The 19,344-nt window shown below is 40.0% G+C and overlaps 1 protein-coding gene across 1 annotated transcript in view; it reads left to right on the top strand.

Moving 5' to 3' along the window:
- Nucleotides 1-628: 628 nt before the first annotated feature.
- FAS (Fas cell surface death receptor) overlaps nt 629-19,344 on the top strand; it is a 58,434-nt gene continuing 39,718 nt past the window's right edge. The window contains exon 1 of the mRNA XM_010589125.3: nt 629-899. Within this exon, the coding sequence (XP_010587427.1) occupies nt 870-899 (30 nt within the window). The 5' untranslated portion in view covers nt 629-869. The remainder of the gene's footprint in view (nt 900-19,344) is intronic.

Below are 19,344 nucleotides of genomic sequence, written 5' to 3'. Positions count from 1 at the left end.
CCACAGAGCAGTGTCTGAAAATCTTTCCATATAATGTAGTTCTGTTGGGACTCATAGCGACCCTACAGAACAGAGTAGAACTGCCCCCATAGGGTTTCCTATGCTGTAATCTTTAGGGAGCAGATCCTCGGGTCTTTTCTCCCCCGGAGATGCTGGGTGAGTTCAAAGCGACAACCTTTGGGTTAGCAGCTGAGCGCAACCACGACTCCATGTTCAGTAAAATAGTTGTCAGTCCTTACACCATTTATAGGTTCCTGCAAGCGCCTCGTATCGCAGACACAAGAGAGTTTGGTGACAGCCAGGTTTTCCTCTTTGATTCTCCCCAACGATTAACCAAGGACCCCAGCAGCACGGGTGTTCTTTGCGCTCCAGTCTCGGTTCAGTGCCCTTCCCAACCTTCCTGTTTTGTTTGATTGCAGCAAAAGGGTTTAGTACGGAGAGCGTGTGAGCTCTCAGGGTCCTCACCTGAACTGAGCGTGGCAGCGGGTCCCGGAAACGCCCCAGAATGGGGAATGCCCATTTGTGCTCCTTCCCCGCCCCCCCCATCCGTCGCGCACAAGCCAAGTTGCTGATTCAAAGGAGCCCTCCCCCGACCGGGCGGTCCCCGGCAAAGTTTGTCCCCACCCCACCCCCCGCTCTACCCAGGAGGCATTTTGTAAGTTGTCTCTCCGGAGAGGAACACACAGGTGGTTACAGACGCTTCTGGGGGGAGAGAAAGGGAAGAAACTTGGAGTCAGTGTGTCCGAGCGCAGGCAGCGGACCCCGGCCGGGAACAACCCCCCAGGCCGGGGCTGGGCAGGCTGTCACTTCGGGATCTGCTCTAAATTCGAGAGGCCCTTTCACTTGGGCGGGCGAGTTGCTCCACTGCCATGCCGGGGTTCTGGATCCTCCTGTCTCTGGTGAGTCCTCCCCTCAGTGGAGACTTCTCCTGGCCTGGCCCAGGGGCGGGCGGGCGCGGGAGCCCTAAGGGGCAATGGCCCGGGGGGATGCGCGCTTGCTGATCCAGGCCGCGACCGGCATTTGACAGACAGGCTCCCGGGAGGCGGCTAGGACTTTCCCTCCCGCCGGGGTGGTCAAGGAGGGGGGAAACTCCCTTTTTTGGGTGCTCGATAAAAATGTGGACCCCGCGGGGCAGGCGGAGCAGCTCTGGGCTCTTCCTGGGAGGGCAGTCCGTGCCGCAGGAAAGAGGTGGGCGCGGGGGGCTGGCAGGGGTTGGGGCAGGGCCTGGGAGGTTTGCGGGTCGCTGGAGGGAGACACTGGCGGGGGACAGGAGGACATCTGCTAGACCAGTCCTTACTTGTCAAATCAAAGGGGTGGGTGTGTGTGCGGAGGAGCCAGCGAGCGGCCAGAGAGCCTGCGGTCTTGCTCGTTTCTGACAGTTCCCAAAGTTGGGGAATCAAGGAGCACGGAGGCAATGGTTAAAGCCGAAGCTTCAGAAGTCACCGTTTTCTTCTTGAAAAAGTTACCTTGGGGCTAACTAAGCCTCAGGAGGCTTGTTTACCCTTTGTCACAAAAGAGAAAAAGAAACTGTTTTTGTTTCCCTTCCGGGAATCCCTTTCCTTAAGACTCTGAGTCACTGTGGCAGGGTTTTTTTTTTTTTTTTTTTCTCTCCTTCTTCTTTTTGTTTCATCCTTTCTTAGCTTGCAGTCCCACGGTGGTTTCTGAAACCCGTGGTGGGAGAAAGCCCTAGCTTCCCTCCTCCGCAGCGTGCCTATACCCACTGCGCATGCTCCCAGGCGACTTTACTAATTGAAGGTTTGTGGCAACTGGGAGCTGGTTTTCCAACAGCATGGGCTCACTTGTGTCTCTGTGTAACATTTTGGTAATTTTTGTAGTATTTCAAAATTATTTCAAAAATAATTTTCATTATTATTATTATATCTGTCATGGTGATCAGAGATCTTTGATGTTACTACTGTAATTGTTTTGGGGCGACAGGAACCGTGCCCGTATAAGATGGCGAACCCTTAATGGATAAATGTTGTGTGTGTTGTGAGATGGGCTATTCCTCTGTCTGTTTCTCTTCCTGTCCTCGGGCCTCCTTATCCCATGAGATGGACAATATTGAAATTAGGCCAATTAACAGCCCTACCATGGCCTCTAAGTGTTCAAGCGAAAGGAAGTGTCATACTTCTCTCACTTTAAATCAAAAGCTAGAAATGATTAAGCTTAGTGAGGAAGGCATGTGGAAGGCTGAAAACAGGCTGAAAGCTAGGCCTCTTGCACAGAACAGCCAAGTTGTGAATGCAAAAGAAAAGTTCTTAAAGGAAACTAAAAATGCTACTCCAGTGAACACATGAATGAGAAGAGAAAAAGCCTTATTGCTGATATGGAGAAAAGTTTTAATGGTCTGGATAGAAGATCAAAGCAGCCACTGCATTCCCTTATGACAAAACCTAGTCCAGAGCAAGGCTCTAACTCTCTTCAATTCAATGAAGGCTGAGAGAGGTGAGGAAGCTGCAGAAGAAAAGTTTGAAGCTAGCAGAGGTTGGTTCATGATGTTTAAGGAAAGAAGCCATCTCCAATGGCATAAAGTACAAGACGAAGCAGCAAGCGTTGATGTAGAGGCTGCAGCAAGTTATCCAGAAGATCCAGCTAAGAGAATTGATGGAAATAGCTACACTAAACAACAGATTTTCAAAGTAGACGAAATAGCCTCATATTGGAAGAAGATGCCATCTAGGACTTTCATAGCTAGAGAGGAGAAGTCAATGCCTGGCTTCAAGCTTCAAAAGACAGGCTGCCTCTCTTGTTAAGGGCTAATGCAGCTGGTGACTTTTAAGTTGAAGCGAATGCTCGTTTACCATTCCGAAAACCCTATGGCCCTTAAGAATTATGCTACATCTACTCAGCCTGTGCTTTATAAATGGAACAACAAAGCCTAGAGGAGAGCACATCTGTTCACAACAAGTTTTACTGAATATTTTAAGCCCACTGTTGAGACCTACTGCTCGGAAAAAAAGTTTTCTTTCAAAATATTGCTCATTGACGATGTACCTGGTCACCCAAGAGCTCTGATGGAGATGTACAAGGAGATTAATGCTGTTTTCATGCCTGCTAACGCAACATCCATTCTGCCTGGATCCAGGAGTAATTTTGACTTTCAAGTCTTATTATTTAAAAAATACTTATAGAGCTGCTATAGGTAATGATTTGTAAAATTTATTGTATAGACGGTAAGTTGAAAACCTTCTGAAAAGGATTCATCATTCTGGATGCCATTAAGAACATTTGTGATTCATGGGAGGGGGTCAAAATATCAACATTAATGGGAGTTTGGAAGAAGTTGATTCCAAGACGCACGTAGGACTTTGAGGGGTTCAAGACTTCAGGGGAAGAAGTAACTGTAGATGTGGTGGAAATAGCAAGAGAATTAGAATTAGAAGAGGCACTTGAAGATGTGACTGAATTGCTGCAATCTCATGATAGAACTTTGATGAGAAGCTGCTTCTTATGAATGAGCAAAGAAAGAGGTTTCTTAAGACGGAATCTACTCCTGGTGAAGATGCTATGAACATTGTTGAAATGACAAGAAAAGATTTAGAATATTACATAAACTTAGTTGATAAAGCAGCAGTAAGGGTTGAGAAGACTGACTCCAATATTGAAAGAAGTTCTCTGCGGGTAAAATGCTATCAAACAGCATTGCAGGCTACAGAGAAATCTTTTGTTGTCTTATTTTAAGAAATTGCCACACAGCCAACCCAACCTTTAGCAACCACCTCCCTGATCAATCAGCAGTCATCAACATCGAGGCAAGACCCTCCACCAGCAAAAGGATTATGACTTACTGAAGGCTCAGATGATGGTTAGCACTTTTTAGCAATTAAGTATTTTTTAATTAAGTTATGTACCTTTTTAGGCATAATGCTGTTGCACATTTAATAGACTACAGTATAGAGTAACCATAACTTTTATATGCACTGGGAAACCAAAAAATCTGTGTGACTTGCTTTATCATGCTATTTGCTTTATTGCAGTGTCTGACCCCAAACCCACAGTATATCTGGTGATATATAGGCACATAGCCCCATTCTTTACCACTTTGTTTCTCTTTCTGTCTCTCTTCCTTTTTGGAGTTGGTTTTCTCTTCCCTGGTTTCTGGGCATTATTTTTCTGGCGCTTAACAATAAATAAGTTTGAAATCCCAAAACATTAACAAAGTTACCTTAGAAATTTGGGTGAGAAATAGCTGTGAGTACTGCTTTTTCTTTTTTAATAACATGTGGCCCCACCTACAAGGTTACTGTTGTTGTTGCTAGATGCCATCAAGTCAGTTCCAACTCATAGTGACCCTATGTACAACACAACAAAACACTGCCCAGTCCTGCACCATCCTCACAATTGTTGCTATGTTTGAACCCATTGTTGCAGCCACTGTGTCAATCCATTTTGTCGAGGATATTCCTCTTTTTTGCTGACTCTCTACTTTACCAAGCATGATGTCCTTCTCCAGGAATTGATCCCTCCTGATAACATCTCCAAAGTACATGAGACAAAAGTATCACCATCCTCACTTCTAAGGAGCATTCTGGCTGTACTTCTTCCAAGATAGATTTGTTCATTCTTCTGGCAGTCCATGGTATATTCGATATTCCTTACCAACACCCTAATTCAAAGGCATCAATTCTTCTTCGGTCTTCCTTATTGATTGTCAAGCTTTCATATGCATATGAGGCGATTGAAAATACCGTGGCTTTGGTCAGGCACACTTAGTCCTCAAAATGACATATTTGATTTTCAACACTTTAAAGAGATCTTTTGCAGGAGATTTGCCCAATGCAATGTGTCATTTGATTTCATGACTGCTGCTTCTACGGGCATTGATTGTGGATTCAAGGAAAATGAAATCCTTGACGACTTCAATCTTTTCTCTGTTTATCGTAATGTTACTTATTGGTCCTGAGTTGTGAGGATTTTTGTTTTCTTTTTGTTGAGGTGTAACCCATATTGAAGGCTATAGTCTTTGTTCATCAGTAAGGGCTTCAAGTTCTCTTCACTTTCAGCAGGCAAGATTGTGTCCCCTGCGTATTGCAAATTGTTAATGAGTCTTTCTTCAATTCTGGTTCCTCATTCTTCTTCATACAGTCCAGCTTCTCAGATTATTTGGTCAGCATATGGATTGAATAAGCATGGTGAAAGAATACACCCCTGACACACACCCTTACTGATTTTAAACCATAAAGTATCTCGTTGTTCTGTTTGAATGACTGCCTCTTGGTCTATGTACAGGTTCCTCATGAGCACAATTAAGTGTTCTGGAATTCCCATTCTTTGAAATGTTATCCGTAGTTTGTTATGATCCACACAACTGAATGCCTTTGCATAGTCAACAAAACACAGATAAACATCTTTTGGTATCCTTTGCTTTCAGCCAAGATCCATCTGACACCAGCAATGTTATCCCTTGTTCCATATCTTCTTCTGAATTTGGCTTGAATTTCTGGCAGTTCCCTGTCAATGTACTGTTGCAACTGTTTTCCCAATATTTTCAGCAAAATTTTACTCATGTGTAATATTAATGATGTTGTTTAATAATTTCTGCATTGTGTTGGATCACCTTTCTTTTGAATAGGCCCAAGTATGGGTCTCTTGCAGTTGGATAACCAGGTTGCTGTCTTCCAAATTTCTTGGCATAGATGAATGAGCACTTCCAGTGTTGCATTCATTTGTTGAAACATCTCAACTGGTATTTTGTCAATTTCTGAAACCTTGTTTTTTGTCAATGCTTTCAGCGCAGCTTGGACTTCTTCCTTCAATTCCATTAGTTCTTGATCATATGCTACCTCCTGAAATGGTTGAATGTTGACCTATTCTTTTTGGTATAGTTACTCTGTGTATTCCTTCAGTCTTCTTTTGATGCTTCCTGTTTAATTCAATATTTTGCCCATGGAATCCTTCAATATTGCAACTCAAGGCTTGAAGTTTTTCTTCAGTTCTTTCAGTTTGAGAAATGCTGAGCACGTTCTTCCCTTTTGATTTTCTAACTCCATGTCTTTGCGTATTTCATTATAATACTTTGTCTTCTTGAGCTGCCCTTTGAAATCTTCATTTCAGCTCTTTTACTTCATCATTTTTTGTGTTCCCTTTAGCTACCCTACATTCAAGAGCAAGTTTCAGAGTCTCTTCTGACATTCATTTTGGTCTTTCCTTCCTTTCCTGTGTTTTTAATGATCTTTTGCTTTCTTCATGTATGACGTCCTTGATATCATTCCACTACTCATCTGGTCTTTGGTCATTAGTGTTCAGGGCACCAAATTTATTCTTGAGGTCATCTCTAAATTCAGGTGGGATATACTCAAGGTCATACTTTGGCTCTCGTGAACTTGTTTTAATTTTCTTCAGCTTCAACTTTAACTTGCACGTGAACAATTGTCTGTTCTGCAGTTGGCCACTGGCCTTGTTCTAAATGATGATGTTGAGCTCCTCCATAGTCTCTTTCCACAGATATAGTCAATTTGAAATACCAGTGGCATAACTTCCAGCATCACAACAACATGTAAGCCACCACAGTATGACAAACTGACAGATGAGCGGTGGCCTAAAAGGGTGGTCCTAGCCTGTCTAGGACTAAGGCCAGGCAACCGCTAGCAGTCAGTTTTGTCTCCTACATTTCTTAGAGGCGTTGTCTTAAAAAAATGTTTGAGAGAGAAGAGAGAGTGTTTGGAAAAGAAACCAAGGTATATAAAAGGTATAGTTTTGGAGAGAAAATAAAGAACAATTATTTTATGTATAGGCCTCTGGGTTGTATAAGTGGTTTGTGCTTGGCAAATAACTGAAAGTTTGGTGCTTGGAACCCACCCAGCAGCACTGCAGAAAAAAGGCCTAGTGATGTGCTTCTATAAAGATCATAGCCAAGAAAACCCAGTGGAAGCCTTCTATTTTGTAATACACAGGGTCTCCATGAGTTGGAATTGACTCAAAGGCAATGGGTAAAGGTTTAATGTAAAGTTTAATCATTCTCCTTAAATCAGTATAAGAAACACAAAATGGGGTTACAATGGGTTTCTATTTATTTTTGTTTTTAAATGGACTTTACTTATCACAAATGACTTGAGAAATTTTATGAACACAATAAAATTATGAAATGCAAATTAAAACATTAACAACCAAGATGGAAAAACACAAATGATGGCAAGATTTTGAGGCAAAAAATAAACTGATATATGGAGACTATCAGGGCCTCCACCAGTAGCTACAATTTAGATGAATGAGAAGCCTTCAATTTTTCATGTCCATAACACAATTACCACCCTTAGTGGCAAACTAGAGTTTTATTTGGAAGAAGAAATATTATTTTTTGAGCTGAGTTTGGGGGGGCGGGGGGGAGGGTGGCGAATTAGAGTCAAAAAGAAACTAGAATTTGGATGTTGCCTCTAAGTCTCTTTGGGACAGCACACGAGTCATTTACTTCTAAATAACTCTTAGAGTGGAAGTATCATTATTTCAAAGGAATCTCTCTGAGGGCTACTAGAATGCTTTAAGGAAAGCAGATCACTTAGCAACCCACACAACTGACAGTTTGAGAGAGTAACCATTTTCTAAGAGATGGTCAGAAACCTGAATAAGGAAATCCCCCCCTTGAAAGCCCCTAGTGAGTTAAGTGCCTTTTGGTGATTTATCTTGGGTCCCAAAAGTCCCTTAAAGAGTACATGTTTCATAACCTGTTACAAAATCATAAGACTATTTGCTTATGATTAAAAAAATAATAATAAAGAATGGAAGGGCATAATTTAAAACTTGATCCACAAGATAAAAAGCACATTGAAGGCAAACTTACAACTGTGAATCTGTTTCTTCTTTTTTAAATAGCCAAATTGTAGAAAAACTGAACACATGATGTAGAAATAAAAAGTAAAGCTAATAATGAAAAAAATAAAGTCACTAATTATTGCATCACCCGAATACAAGCATTGTTAGTTTTACTTATAACCTCCCAACCTTGTCTATGCAATACATCATTGCAGGTTTAAGCAGTGCTAAAAAAAAAAAAAATTTTTTTTTTTTAAATTTATAGTCTGCATTTATTTATTTATTTATTAACATTTGTTGCCACTATTTAAATGTTGGGGTCCCTGAGTGGTGTAAATGGTTAATATGCTCAGTTGCTAACTGAAAGATTGGAGGTTTGAGTTCATCCAGAAGTGCCTCAAAAGAAAGGCCTGGTGACCTACTTCCAAAAAATCAGACGCTGATCTTCAACAAAGGCTCAAAGTCCATCAAAGGGGGAAAGACAGTCATTTTAACAAACAATTCTGGCAAAACTGGATGTCCGTCTGCAAAAAAAAAAATGAAACAGGACCAATAAACAAAAACACCATACACAAAAACTAATTCAAAATGGATCAAAGATCTAAACATAAAGCCGAAAACTGTAAAGATCATAGAAGAAAAAAATAGGGTCAACATTACAGGCCCTAATACACAGCATAAACAGGATATAAACCATAACTAACAAAACAAACAACAGCAGGTAAGCTAGATGTCGCAGATTGAATTATGTCCCCCCAAAAATGTGTGCATAAATTCGCCTGGGCCATGATTTCCAGTATTGTGTGGTTGTCCTCCATTTTGTGATTATAATTTTATGTTAAAGAGGATTAGGGTGGGATTGTAACACCCTTACCCAGGTCACATTCCTGATCCAAGGTAAATAGAGTTTCCCTGGAATGTGGCCTGTACCACTTTTTATCTCTCAAGAGATAAAAAGGAAAGGGAAGCAGGCAGAGAGTTGGGGACCTCATACCACCAAGAAAGCAGCACCAGGAGCAGAGCGCATCCTTTGGACCCGGGGTCCCTGCGCCTGAGAAGCTCCTCAACCATGGGAAAATTGAGGACAAGGACCTTCTTCCAGAGCCAACAGAGAGAGAAAAAGCCTTCCCCAGGAGCCTATGCCCTGAATTTGGACTTCCAGCCTACTAGACTGTGAGAGAATAAATTTTTCTTTGTTAAAGCCATCTACTTGTGGTATTTCTGTTATAGTAGTACTAGATAACTAAGACAGTAGATAACTGGGATCTTCTAAAAATTAAATATTTATACTCATCAAAAGTCTTCATCAAAAGAGTAAAAAGAGAACCTACAGACTGGGAAAAAAATTTCAGCTATGACAAATCTGACAAAGGCCTAATCTCTAAAATCTATAGGAAAACTCAACACCTCTACAACAAAAAGACAATCCAATTAAAAATGGGCAAAGGATATGAACAGACACTTCAGCAAAGAAAATATTCGAGTAGCTAACAGACACATGAGGAAATGCTCATGATCACTAGCCATTAAAGAAATGCAAATCAAAACTCCAGTGAGATACCATCTCACCCCAACATTACTCACAAGAATAAAAACAAACAGAAAATAACAAATGTTGGAGAGGCTGTGGGGAGATTGGAACTCTTATGCATTAATAGTGGGAATGCAAAATGTGTACAACCATTTTGGAAAACAATATGGCACTTCCTTAAAATGCTAGAAATAGAAATACCATACAATCTAGCAATCCCACTCCTAGGAACATATCCTAGAGAAATAAGATTTGTCACACAAATAGACATATGCACACCCATGTTCACTGCAGCATTATTTACAATAGCAAAAAGATGAAAACAACCTAAGTGCCCATCAACAGATGAATGGATAAATTATGGTACATATAAACAATGGAATATAACACAATGATAGAGAACAATGATGAATCTGTGGAACATCTCACAACATGGATGAATCTGGAGGGCATTATGCTGAGTGAAATAAGTCAATCTCAAAAGGACAAATATTATATGATACCACTATTATAAAAACTCATGAAAGAAACAATCTTTTATAGTTATAAGGGAAGGGAGGGGTGGGAAGGGAAAAACATTAAATGGACAATAGGTAAGTGGTAACTTTCGTGAACGGTAAGACAGTACACAGTACTGGAGAAGCCAGCACTACTTGACCAAGGCAAGGTCACGGAAGCTTCATATACACATCCAAACTCCCTGAGGGACCAAATTACTGGGCCGAATGCTGGGAACCATGGTCTCGGGGGACATCTAGCTCAATTGGCATAACAGTTTGTAAAGAAAATGTTCTACATCCTACTTTCGTGAGTAGTGTCCAGGATCTTAAATGTTTCTGAGCGGCCATCTAAGATACTCCACTGGTACCCAACCCATCTGGAGCAAGGGAGAATGAAGAAAACCAAAGACACAAGGGAAAGATTAGTCCAAAGGACTAATGGACCACAACTACCACAGCCTTTACGAGACTGAGTCCAGCGCAACTAGATGATGCCTGGATAACACCACCGACTCCTCTGACAGGGATCACAGTAGAGGGTCCCAGACTGAGCCAGAGAGAAATGTAGAACAAAATCCTAACTCACAAAAAAAGACCAGACTTACTGGTCTGACACAGACCGGAGAAACCCCCAGAGTATGGCCCCTGAACACCTATTAACTCAATACTGAAATCACTTCTGAGGTTCACCCTTCAGCCAAAGATTAAACAGGCCCATAAAACAAAACAAGACTAAATGGACATACCAGCCCGGGGCAAGGATGAGAAGGCAGGAGGGGACAGGAAAGCTGGCAGTGGGAAACCGCACATCGAGGAGGGGAGAGTGTTGACACGTCATTGGGTTGGCAACCAATGTCACAAAACAATATGTGTATTAATTGTTTAATGAGAAAGTAATCTGCTCTGTAAACTTTCATGTAAAGCACAGAAAAGAAAAAGAAAAAAAAATCAGTCACTGAAGGCCCTGGAGCACAGTAGAGCACAGCTGTACTCTTGCACACATGGGGTCTCCATGAGTCAGAACTGACTCGAGGGCAAGTGTTCTTTAATTTAAATATTGGAAGATTTTGATTTCTCTTAAAAAAAAAAGAAAGAAGAACAATCTGGGCCCACACCATGCAAGGCCCCTAGACCAACGGAGCTCATGACTGCCCCTTTCTTCCAGGTAGGCACACTGCAATTAATCCACCCCTTCCACTCCTCATTGTCTATTATACCCAGGTGTTTTTTATTACCTAAGTGGCCCCTCGGCCTTTAAAAACTCTGGGATTGTAGTTTAGGATGTGGTGGCCCTCAGATTACCTGTTTGCAAAGATGACTTTTCTTCTTTTCAGGCTTATTTTTGGAAACCTTATGGTTTCCCCAGGAAAAGTAAAATTCTGATTTGCAAGTATAGAACACTGACACTGTTAGTCTATAAAACGATTCTTTTCTCACATGTAAAGGTAGTAGCCTGCTAATCTTGGATTTTGCTTCCTTTGGCCCAGTTTTTCTCCAACTGTGGTGCGCATCAAAATCATAGGAAGGCACTTGTTAAAGATCCCACTCTCAGAATCCTGATTCATTAGGTCTGTGGGGGGCCTAAGCATCTACTTTTTTGTTTTCGTTGTTGCAAGGATCCCTTCGTGAGTCTGGTACATGTCAGAGTTTTGAGAATGATTTTTCTAATTCTAGCACTAAGTTTAAAATTAAACCCCAGGTAAACTTTTCTAGGGTCTATTATTTATTGCTTAGTCGGTCACAGGCCTCACCAGTCACTTATTCCCACTGCTCCAAGCATCTCTCTTCTGGTCTTTCCAAAAATTGGCCTTTAGGAAGAGAAAGGACATTGCTGGGATAAGATACTTGGTGAATTTTTATTTAGACACTTTGAAAAAATAAAAATGAATGAATCTTCGCTTATCTCTTTCCTGTAGAAAATTATTTTGCTTTATTTTTATTTTAGTTTTTCAATAAAGTACCTGTTATAAAATGTCATTACTATTTGCCTAATTTTTGCACAAATATATTAAAGAAGTGTTATATTATTGGAAACAAGGAACTATTATAATGATCTTTTCAAAATTTCTTTTTCCTCAAGTGTTGATAAATAATAAAAAGTCTGAAAAGCAAGAGACAATGAATTAGTTGGCTAAATGTCATTTCTTGCTCCATTTCTTGTCCTCAACAGCAGAAGACTATAAGCTTTAACCTAGCCTAGCAGGTGCCAGTAAGAGCGTGAAGAAGCAGTTCTGGACCCTGTGGATACATTGATGATCCCAGTTCTAAAAATCCTGGGAAATGTTCTATTTAGCTCAGTGATGGTTGAAGATGAGAAATCCCCCTTGGGCTCAGCTCTAAGACATCCCAGATGCATTATGCATCGCTGCTGTACTTCAAATCAAGAACGTCAGGGAATCAAGAGGCTCTAGTTCTGGTCCCGAATCTCTTGAACCAGATGTGCAACTGTGGGCAAGTCGCTTCGCCAGTTTAGGGCATAGCTTCTTCATGTCATCTCTAAAATCCTTTCTGCTCTAAAATTGTGATTATAATGAGACACCAAATTTCAGTTTAAATGAGTAACGTCTTAGGAATTAACTGGAGAATTTGCTGGTGTCAACACCTTTTAAAAAAAATTCTCACTTTTGCTTCTACCATCCTCCCACTGCCCACACTGCCTCCTGTTACTCTTAGCTGAATTCTGAGAGAAGATTTGTGCGGGGGTGGCGGGGAGCTCTTTTCTCCAAACCTGCTAGCCCATCTAGTCTCATCAATGTATCTGAAGTTCAGAACCAGGGGTTTCAATTTCTGCGTTACTACCTGCGATGTCTTTCAAATCGCTCTCTTAACACGCCTTTTTAAATGAAATTCTAAGTATTTTAGTTTATTGTACTTGTATAACAAATAAAAAAAGTATTATACTTGTATAATAAGATTCACTTTTTAAAACACCAGCTGAAAATATAAAATAATATGCCCGATATTTTAAAACAAATTTTCAAAAACTCACACATTGAAATGAATGTCTTTTTCCCCCCAGCGTACTCTCTGTGGGTGACTAAGGAATGAATCTCTGTATTACTGGAATTTTTTCAGTCAGTTTGTAAGCCACACAAGTCAGCCTATGTCCTTTGTAGTTGTGAACAAATGAGTGTTAATCTAAGACATAAATCTACTCATTCACAGTTTGGTAATAGGACAATAAGATGCTAAATTCTGAGATTCATTTTGTTTGTCTTATCATCTTGTGACAGCCCAAGAAGGAATTCAAGTGTCGTATTTTCTCTGTAGAAATCTATCAAGGTGTGGTTAAGTACTCTTTAAAAAAAAATGAACCAAGATTTAATGAGAGCTAGAACTTACTGCAAACTATAGTTACCAGTTTGTGGTGATTTGTAGAACTGTGCTTTTAATTTCAGAAATTAAAAAGATAAATTTCCGTGAGCGTGACGCATCTCTTTGTCCAAAGATTTTACTTCAAAAACAGGACAGGATTTTCTTCAAAAACAACACTGCTATTATGAGTGGTGATATACTTCATCTCAGTGGGCCAAACAGAAATAAGATAGTCCTGGTAAATAATTTTGGGTGGGGGTAAATAATAGGTGAAAGAAATATCCAATTAAACAACAGTTAATGTTCATTACGAAGTTCAATTTGGTAAAATTATGACTATTTAAAAAACTTCAAAGAGCAAAAAGATTTATATGAAAGAGTAAATGATAATAATTTAAAGATTAAAAAAATCCAGTTTCCAAATGGTAGGTAAACTCTTGTGAATTCACTACCATCATTATCCATATATTCTAATCTCGTTAAAAAGGAATAATACAAATGAGAAATCAATGTAGATTTACATACAGGGTCGCTATGAGTCAGAATTGACTCGATGGCACTGGTTTTTTTTGTTGGTTTAACACAGTCTTGCTGCCTCTAAACTTGACTCCATTGATTATTTTATCATACAACTAATACAGGTGCATTGTAGAAAAACCAGATGAATTACACAAAATGAAGAAAAAAAAATCACTCATAGTATTGCCAACTAGAAATAAATACTATGAACATTTCGATGAGTTAAAAGTAATTTTGGCCAGACATTTTTTTCTTGAAATTTTCCTCTTTTACTCCTTTTCCTTTCACTTTCTTAAACCCTAATACCCAGTATTGAATTGTCTGGAGCATTGTTCTGCAGTAACTGAGCACAATGGTCACCTTGAATAAACTCCCTTCTGAGCTTTGGTTAGAAGTAAAATACTTCACGGTGATGACTGTAGAGCTGGTTGCTGTCATGATAACGTGTTAACCCACTTGCCATCTCGTGTCTGTGCTAAGTATTGAAAAGTCTCACTGACAATTCCTGTTCCAGTCATCTGTCTACTCATTTTTTTTTAAAAAATTTATTGTCTTTTAGGTAAAAGTTTCAGCACAAATTAATTTTTCATTCAAAAAATTTGAGACATTTGTTGCAATCCCTGCAATGTGTCAGCACTCTCCCTTTTTCCCTTTTCACTCTGGGTTCTCAGTGTCCATTCACCCAGTTTTCTTGTCCCTTCCTACCTTCTCATCTTTGCTTTTGGGCAGGTGTGGCCCATTTGGTCTCGTATACTTGATTGAACTAAGAAGCATGTTCCTCACGTGTGTTATCTTTTGTTTTATAGGCCTGTCTAAACTTTGGGTGAAAGGTAGATGTTGGGAGTGGCTTCACCTCTGAGTTAATAGGGTGTCTGGGGGCCCTAGTCTCAGGGCTTCCTCCAATAACCATCTGACTAGTAAGTCTGGTCTTTTTTTATGAATTTGAATTTTGTTCTATATTTTTCTCCCGCTCTGCCCAGGACCTTCTATCATGATCCCTGTCAGAGCAGTCTATGGTGATACCAGGCACCATCTAGTTCTTCTGGGCTCAGTCTGGTGGAGGCTGTGCTTCATGAGACCATCAGCCCTTTGGACTGATATTTTCTTTTTGTCTTTGGTTTTCTTCATTATCCTCTGCTCTGAAGATGCTGGGATCAATAGATGTATCTTAAAGGCTTCTCGCAAGCTTTTAAGACCCAGATGCTACTTACCAAAGTTGGATGTAGAATATTTTCTTAATGAACTATGGTATGCCAGTTGGCCTAGATGCCCCCTGAGACAATGGTCCAGAGCCCTCAGCCCCAGCAACTCAGTCCTTTAAGGTGTTTGGATGAGTATAGGAAGCTCCTATGGCTTTGCCTTGGTCAAGTTGTGCTGACTTCCCTTATATTGTGTGTTTTCTTTCCCTTCACCGAAGTTACCACTTGTCTACTGTCTAGTTAGTGATTTCTCCTCCCCACCACTTCTCATGGATAACCATCAAAGATTGTTTTTTGCTGTGTGTAAACCTTTTCTTGGATTTTTATCACAGTAGTCTCTTATAATGTTTGTCCTTTTGTGATTGACTTATTTTACTCAACATAATGTCCTCCAGATTCATCCATGTTGTGAGATGTTTTACAGATTCATCATTGTTCTCTATCGTTGCATAGTTCCATTGTGTTTATGTACCATAGTTTGTTTATCCATTCATCTGTTGATGGGCACTTAGGTTTGTTTCCATCTTTTTGCTATTGTGAATAATGCTGCAATGAACATTGGTATGCATATGTTTATTCGTGTGATGGCTCTTATTTCTCTAGGATATATTCATTGGAGTGGGATTGCTGGATCATATGGTATTTCTATTTCTAGCTTTTTAAGAACACGCCATATTGTTTTCCATTGGGGTTTTACCATTTTACACTCTCACCAGCAGTCCATAAGAGTTCCAATCTCACTGCAATCCCTCCAACATTTGTTATTTTCTGTGTTTTTGATTTGTGCCAGTAATGCCTAGGTGAGATGGTTTCTCATTGTAGTTTTGATTTGCGTTTTTCTAATGGCTAATGATCACAAGCATTCCCTCATGTGCCTGTCAGCAACCTGAATGTCTTCTTTGGTGAAGTCTCTGTTCATATCCTTTTGCCCATTTTTAAACTAGATTATTTGTCTTTTTGTTTTGAGATGTTGAAGTATTCTATAGATTTTAGAGATTAGACCCTTGTTGGATACATTGTAGCCAAATTTTTTTTCCCAGTGTGCAGATTCTCTTTTTACTCTTTTGGTGAGCTTAAATGTTTAATTTTTACGAGCTCCTAGTTATCTAGCTTATTTTCTGGAGTTTGTGTATTGCTAGTTATGGTTTGTATTGTATTTATGCCATATATTAGGGCTCTTAGCATTGTCCCTATTTTTTCATTCATGATCTTTATCATTTTAGTTTTATATTTATGTCTTTGATCCATTTTGAAGTTAGTTTTTGTGTATGGTGTGAGGTATGGTTTCTGTTTCATTTTTTTTAACAGATGGACATCCAGTTTTGCTAGCACTATTTGTTAAAAAGGCTGTCTCCCCCCGCCCACCCCCAATTTAATGGACTTCAGTCCATTGTCAAACATTAGCTAGCCACAGGTGGATGAGCTTACTTCTGGGTTCTTGATTTTGTTCCACTGGTCTATGTGTCTGTTGTTGTACTTCTACCAAGCTGTTGACTATCGTGGCTGTATAGTAGGTTCTAAGATCAGGTAGTGTGAGGCCTCCTACTTTGTTGTTTTTTTTTCCGGTAATGCCTTTCTTATCTGTGCCCTCTTTCCTTTCCATTTAAATTTGGTAATTAGTTTTTCCATCTTGTTAAAGAATGCTGTTGGTGTTTGGATCAGGATTGCAAAATGCATTTATTTTGAAGGTTCAGTGTGTACTTAACACTCAAGCTTCTTGCCAACAAATTGAATTGTTTGCGTACCTAACTGAAAGAAAAGTAATTATGAAATTGACTTACAAACCTGAGACAGAGCCTGGATTTGAGCCACAAGTGCTGGGTCTGTGTCCTCCCTTAGCCACTCCTAACTGTGGGTTATTGGAAGTTCTGTGATCAGCTTCCTCAATTATAAAATAGGACAATAATAATTCCTCATGCATAGGTGTATTTTCACTACCAACGAGATGATATATGTGAATTAACTTTGTTAAAAGCCATGCAAGTTTCATGTTGCTCGAGTCAGTTCTGACTCATGGTGACCCCATATGATAAAGTAGAACTGCCACATAGAATTTTGCAGGCGGTAATCTTTATTTATTTTTTTTAATCTTTAATGAAACAGATTGATGGTCTTTCTCCAACGGAGCTGCTGGGTGGGTTCAAACTGCCAACCTTTCCGTTAGTAGCCAAGCACTTAACCATCGTGCCACCAGGGCTTCTTTGAGGAATATTAGATATCTAAAAATAGGAGTAGAGATTTTTTTTCCAATTGCGATATTCTTATTTTTTAAGTAGTTATATTTTGATTTCATTAGATTGCAGAAATCAAAGGGCTAGCTATCAAAATGCATCCTAAAAAGTAAAGGTTTAGGGACAGAAATTTTTAAAGGAAAATATGATAGTATACTTAAATTTGTGCTTTTATTGGTTTGGACCCACCTAGCGGCACCGCAGAAGGAAAGGCCTGGCAATCTGCTTCCATAAAGATTACAGCCAAGAAAACCCTATGGAGCACTTCTACTCTGTAACACATGAGGTTACCATGAGTGGAATCGACCTGAAGGCATAAGACCATAACAACAACATTGAACCTGTACTATAATAGAGATACGTATCTGAAGTTTTTTCCAGTAAATTCAGCAAAAACTGGACAGGAATATCAAAAGAGAGTTTCGACTTTAATAAAAATCTGAAGCAGACTTTACTGATGATGGTATCCCATGTCCTGGCCTGTGCCATTAATTTACTTGTGGACATTAGCCATAGATCCCCACACATGTGCATGCACACATGTGCATGCACACATGTGCACACACACATGCACAAACACATACACTGACATGTAGCCACCTCCCTCATTATTTACCATCACTTAAAGTAAAATAAGAGTCATAAGAGTGCTCCAGGTTTGTTTGTTTTATAATACTATTTGCATGGAATTTTCAGACTCTTTATATAACAATACCCGTTAACCAAACCTGTTGCCATCAAGTAGATTCCGACTCACAGTGACCCTATAGGACAGAGTAGAACTGCTCCATAGAGTTTCCAAGGAGTAGCTGGTAGATTCGAACTGCTGACCTTTTGATTAGCAGCCGTAGCTCACTATTTCTTTTAACCACTGTGCCACTAGGGCTCCCAACTGTAATAATAGCTCTTATTAGTTTTTATTTTTAATAGCGCTGGGACATAATATAGTCACATCTATACTTCAAATTGGCATATAAAACCAAACCAAAAACTAAATCCAATGCCATCGAGCTGATTCTGACTCATAGCGACCATGTGGGACAGGGTAGAACTGCCCCATAGAGTTTCCAAGGAGCGCCTGGCAGATTTGAACTGCCAACCCTTTGGTTAGCAGCCGTAGCACTTAACCACTACTCCACCAGGGTTTCCAAACTGGCATATAGGATTCCTTTAATAATTCCCTGTTAAATCAGAATTAATCTTGCTAAAAAATCAAAACAGTTGCAAGGATTAAGAGTTTGAAGAAAAAGCCTAGGGGAATGCAGAGAGCTCCTTTTGTGAATTTTGTTCTCTTTCAATGCACATAGCCCATGCACCAAGCACACCGTCCCCAGGACAACGTGAGTTTCTCTTTTCTCCATCTGCATATGTGCATAATTGACCGAGTGCCCTTGGTATTCAGTGAACCTCTCTGGTCTTAGTGTCCCCATCTGATGCTTATGGTCCCTTTCTGCTTTGTCATTCCAGTGTCCTGTGAGATTATAGCATCTCTGGTTGTAGTAACTGTGTGATCCCACTTTGGCCCTAAGAGTTAAACAAGTTAATTTGTGAGGTTCAGGAGACATTGCTTTTTACTTCTTTTAATAACTGCTAGTGATGTTTTGCTGAGGACCTCAGATACTTGTCCACTTTGGCCAAGTCAAGTTCCTATAAAACCTCTGGTGTGACCTGTCTAGAAAGCCCTTCCCAGATATCCATCCACGCTGCCATCAAGCCACTGCCCAAATGTCATCTTATCCAATGGCTTTCCCAAGCCACTCTTCCAAAAACAGCACTGCCCACACCTCAAACTCTCCATGCCCCCTAAGTTTGCTTTATTCATTTAAATAGCACTTGTCCATCCATAAGGAGCCCTGGTGGCACACTGGTTAAGTGCTCAGCTGCTAACCAAAAAGTCAGCAGTTTGAACCCACAAACTGCTCCACAGGAGAAAGATGTGGCAGTCTATTTTCATGAAGGTTACAGCTTTGGAAACCCTATGGGGCAGTTCTACACTGTCCTATAGGGTTTCTGTGAGTTGAAATCAACTTAATGGCAGTGGGTTTGGGTTTGGGGTATCCCTCCATGGCACTTATTTTTTTGTTTTTTGACCATCTTCCTCCACTTGCATGTAAACTCTGTGAAAGCAGAGACTGTTCACTGCTCTATTGCACATAGTAAGTACTCAATAAGTATTTGCTTAATTAATTAATTAACTAATATTATCCCCAGCAGAATACACATTGAGGTTTCTCTGATTGTTTTAGTCTTTATTATGATGGAGTTTGAAAATAATTTTTATTCTTCATTTTTTTTCC

Source organism: Loxodonta africana, chromosome 16 (assembly GCF_030014295.1).
Source record: "Loxodonta africana isolate mLoxAfr1 chromosome 16, mLoxAfr1.hap2, whole genome shotgun sequence".
NCBI classification, from domain to species: domain Eukaryota; kingdom Metazoa; phylum Chordata; class Mammalia; order Proboscidea; family Elephantidae; genus Loxodonta; species Loxodonta africana.
This window is presented reverse-complemented; position numbering and strand designations above follow the sequence as displayed.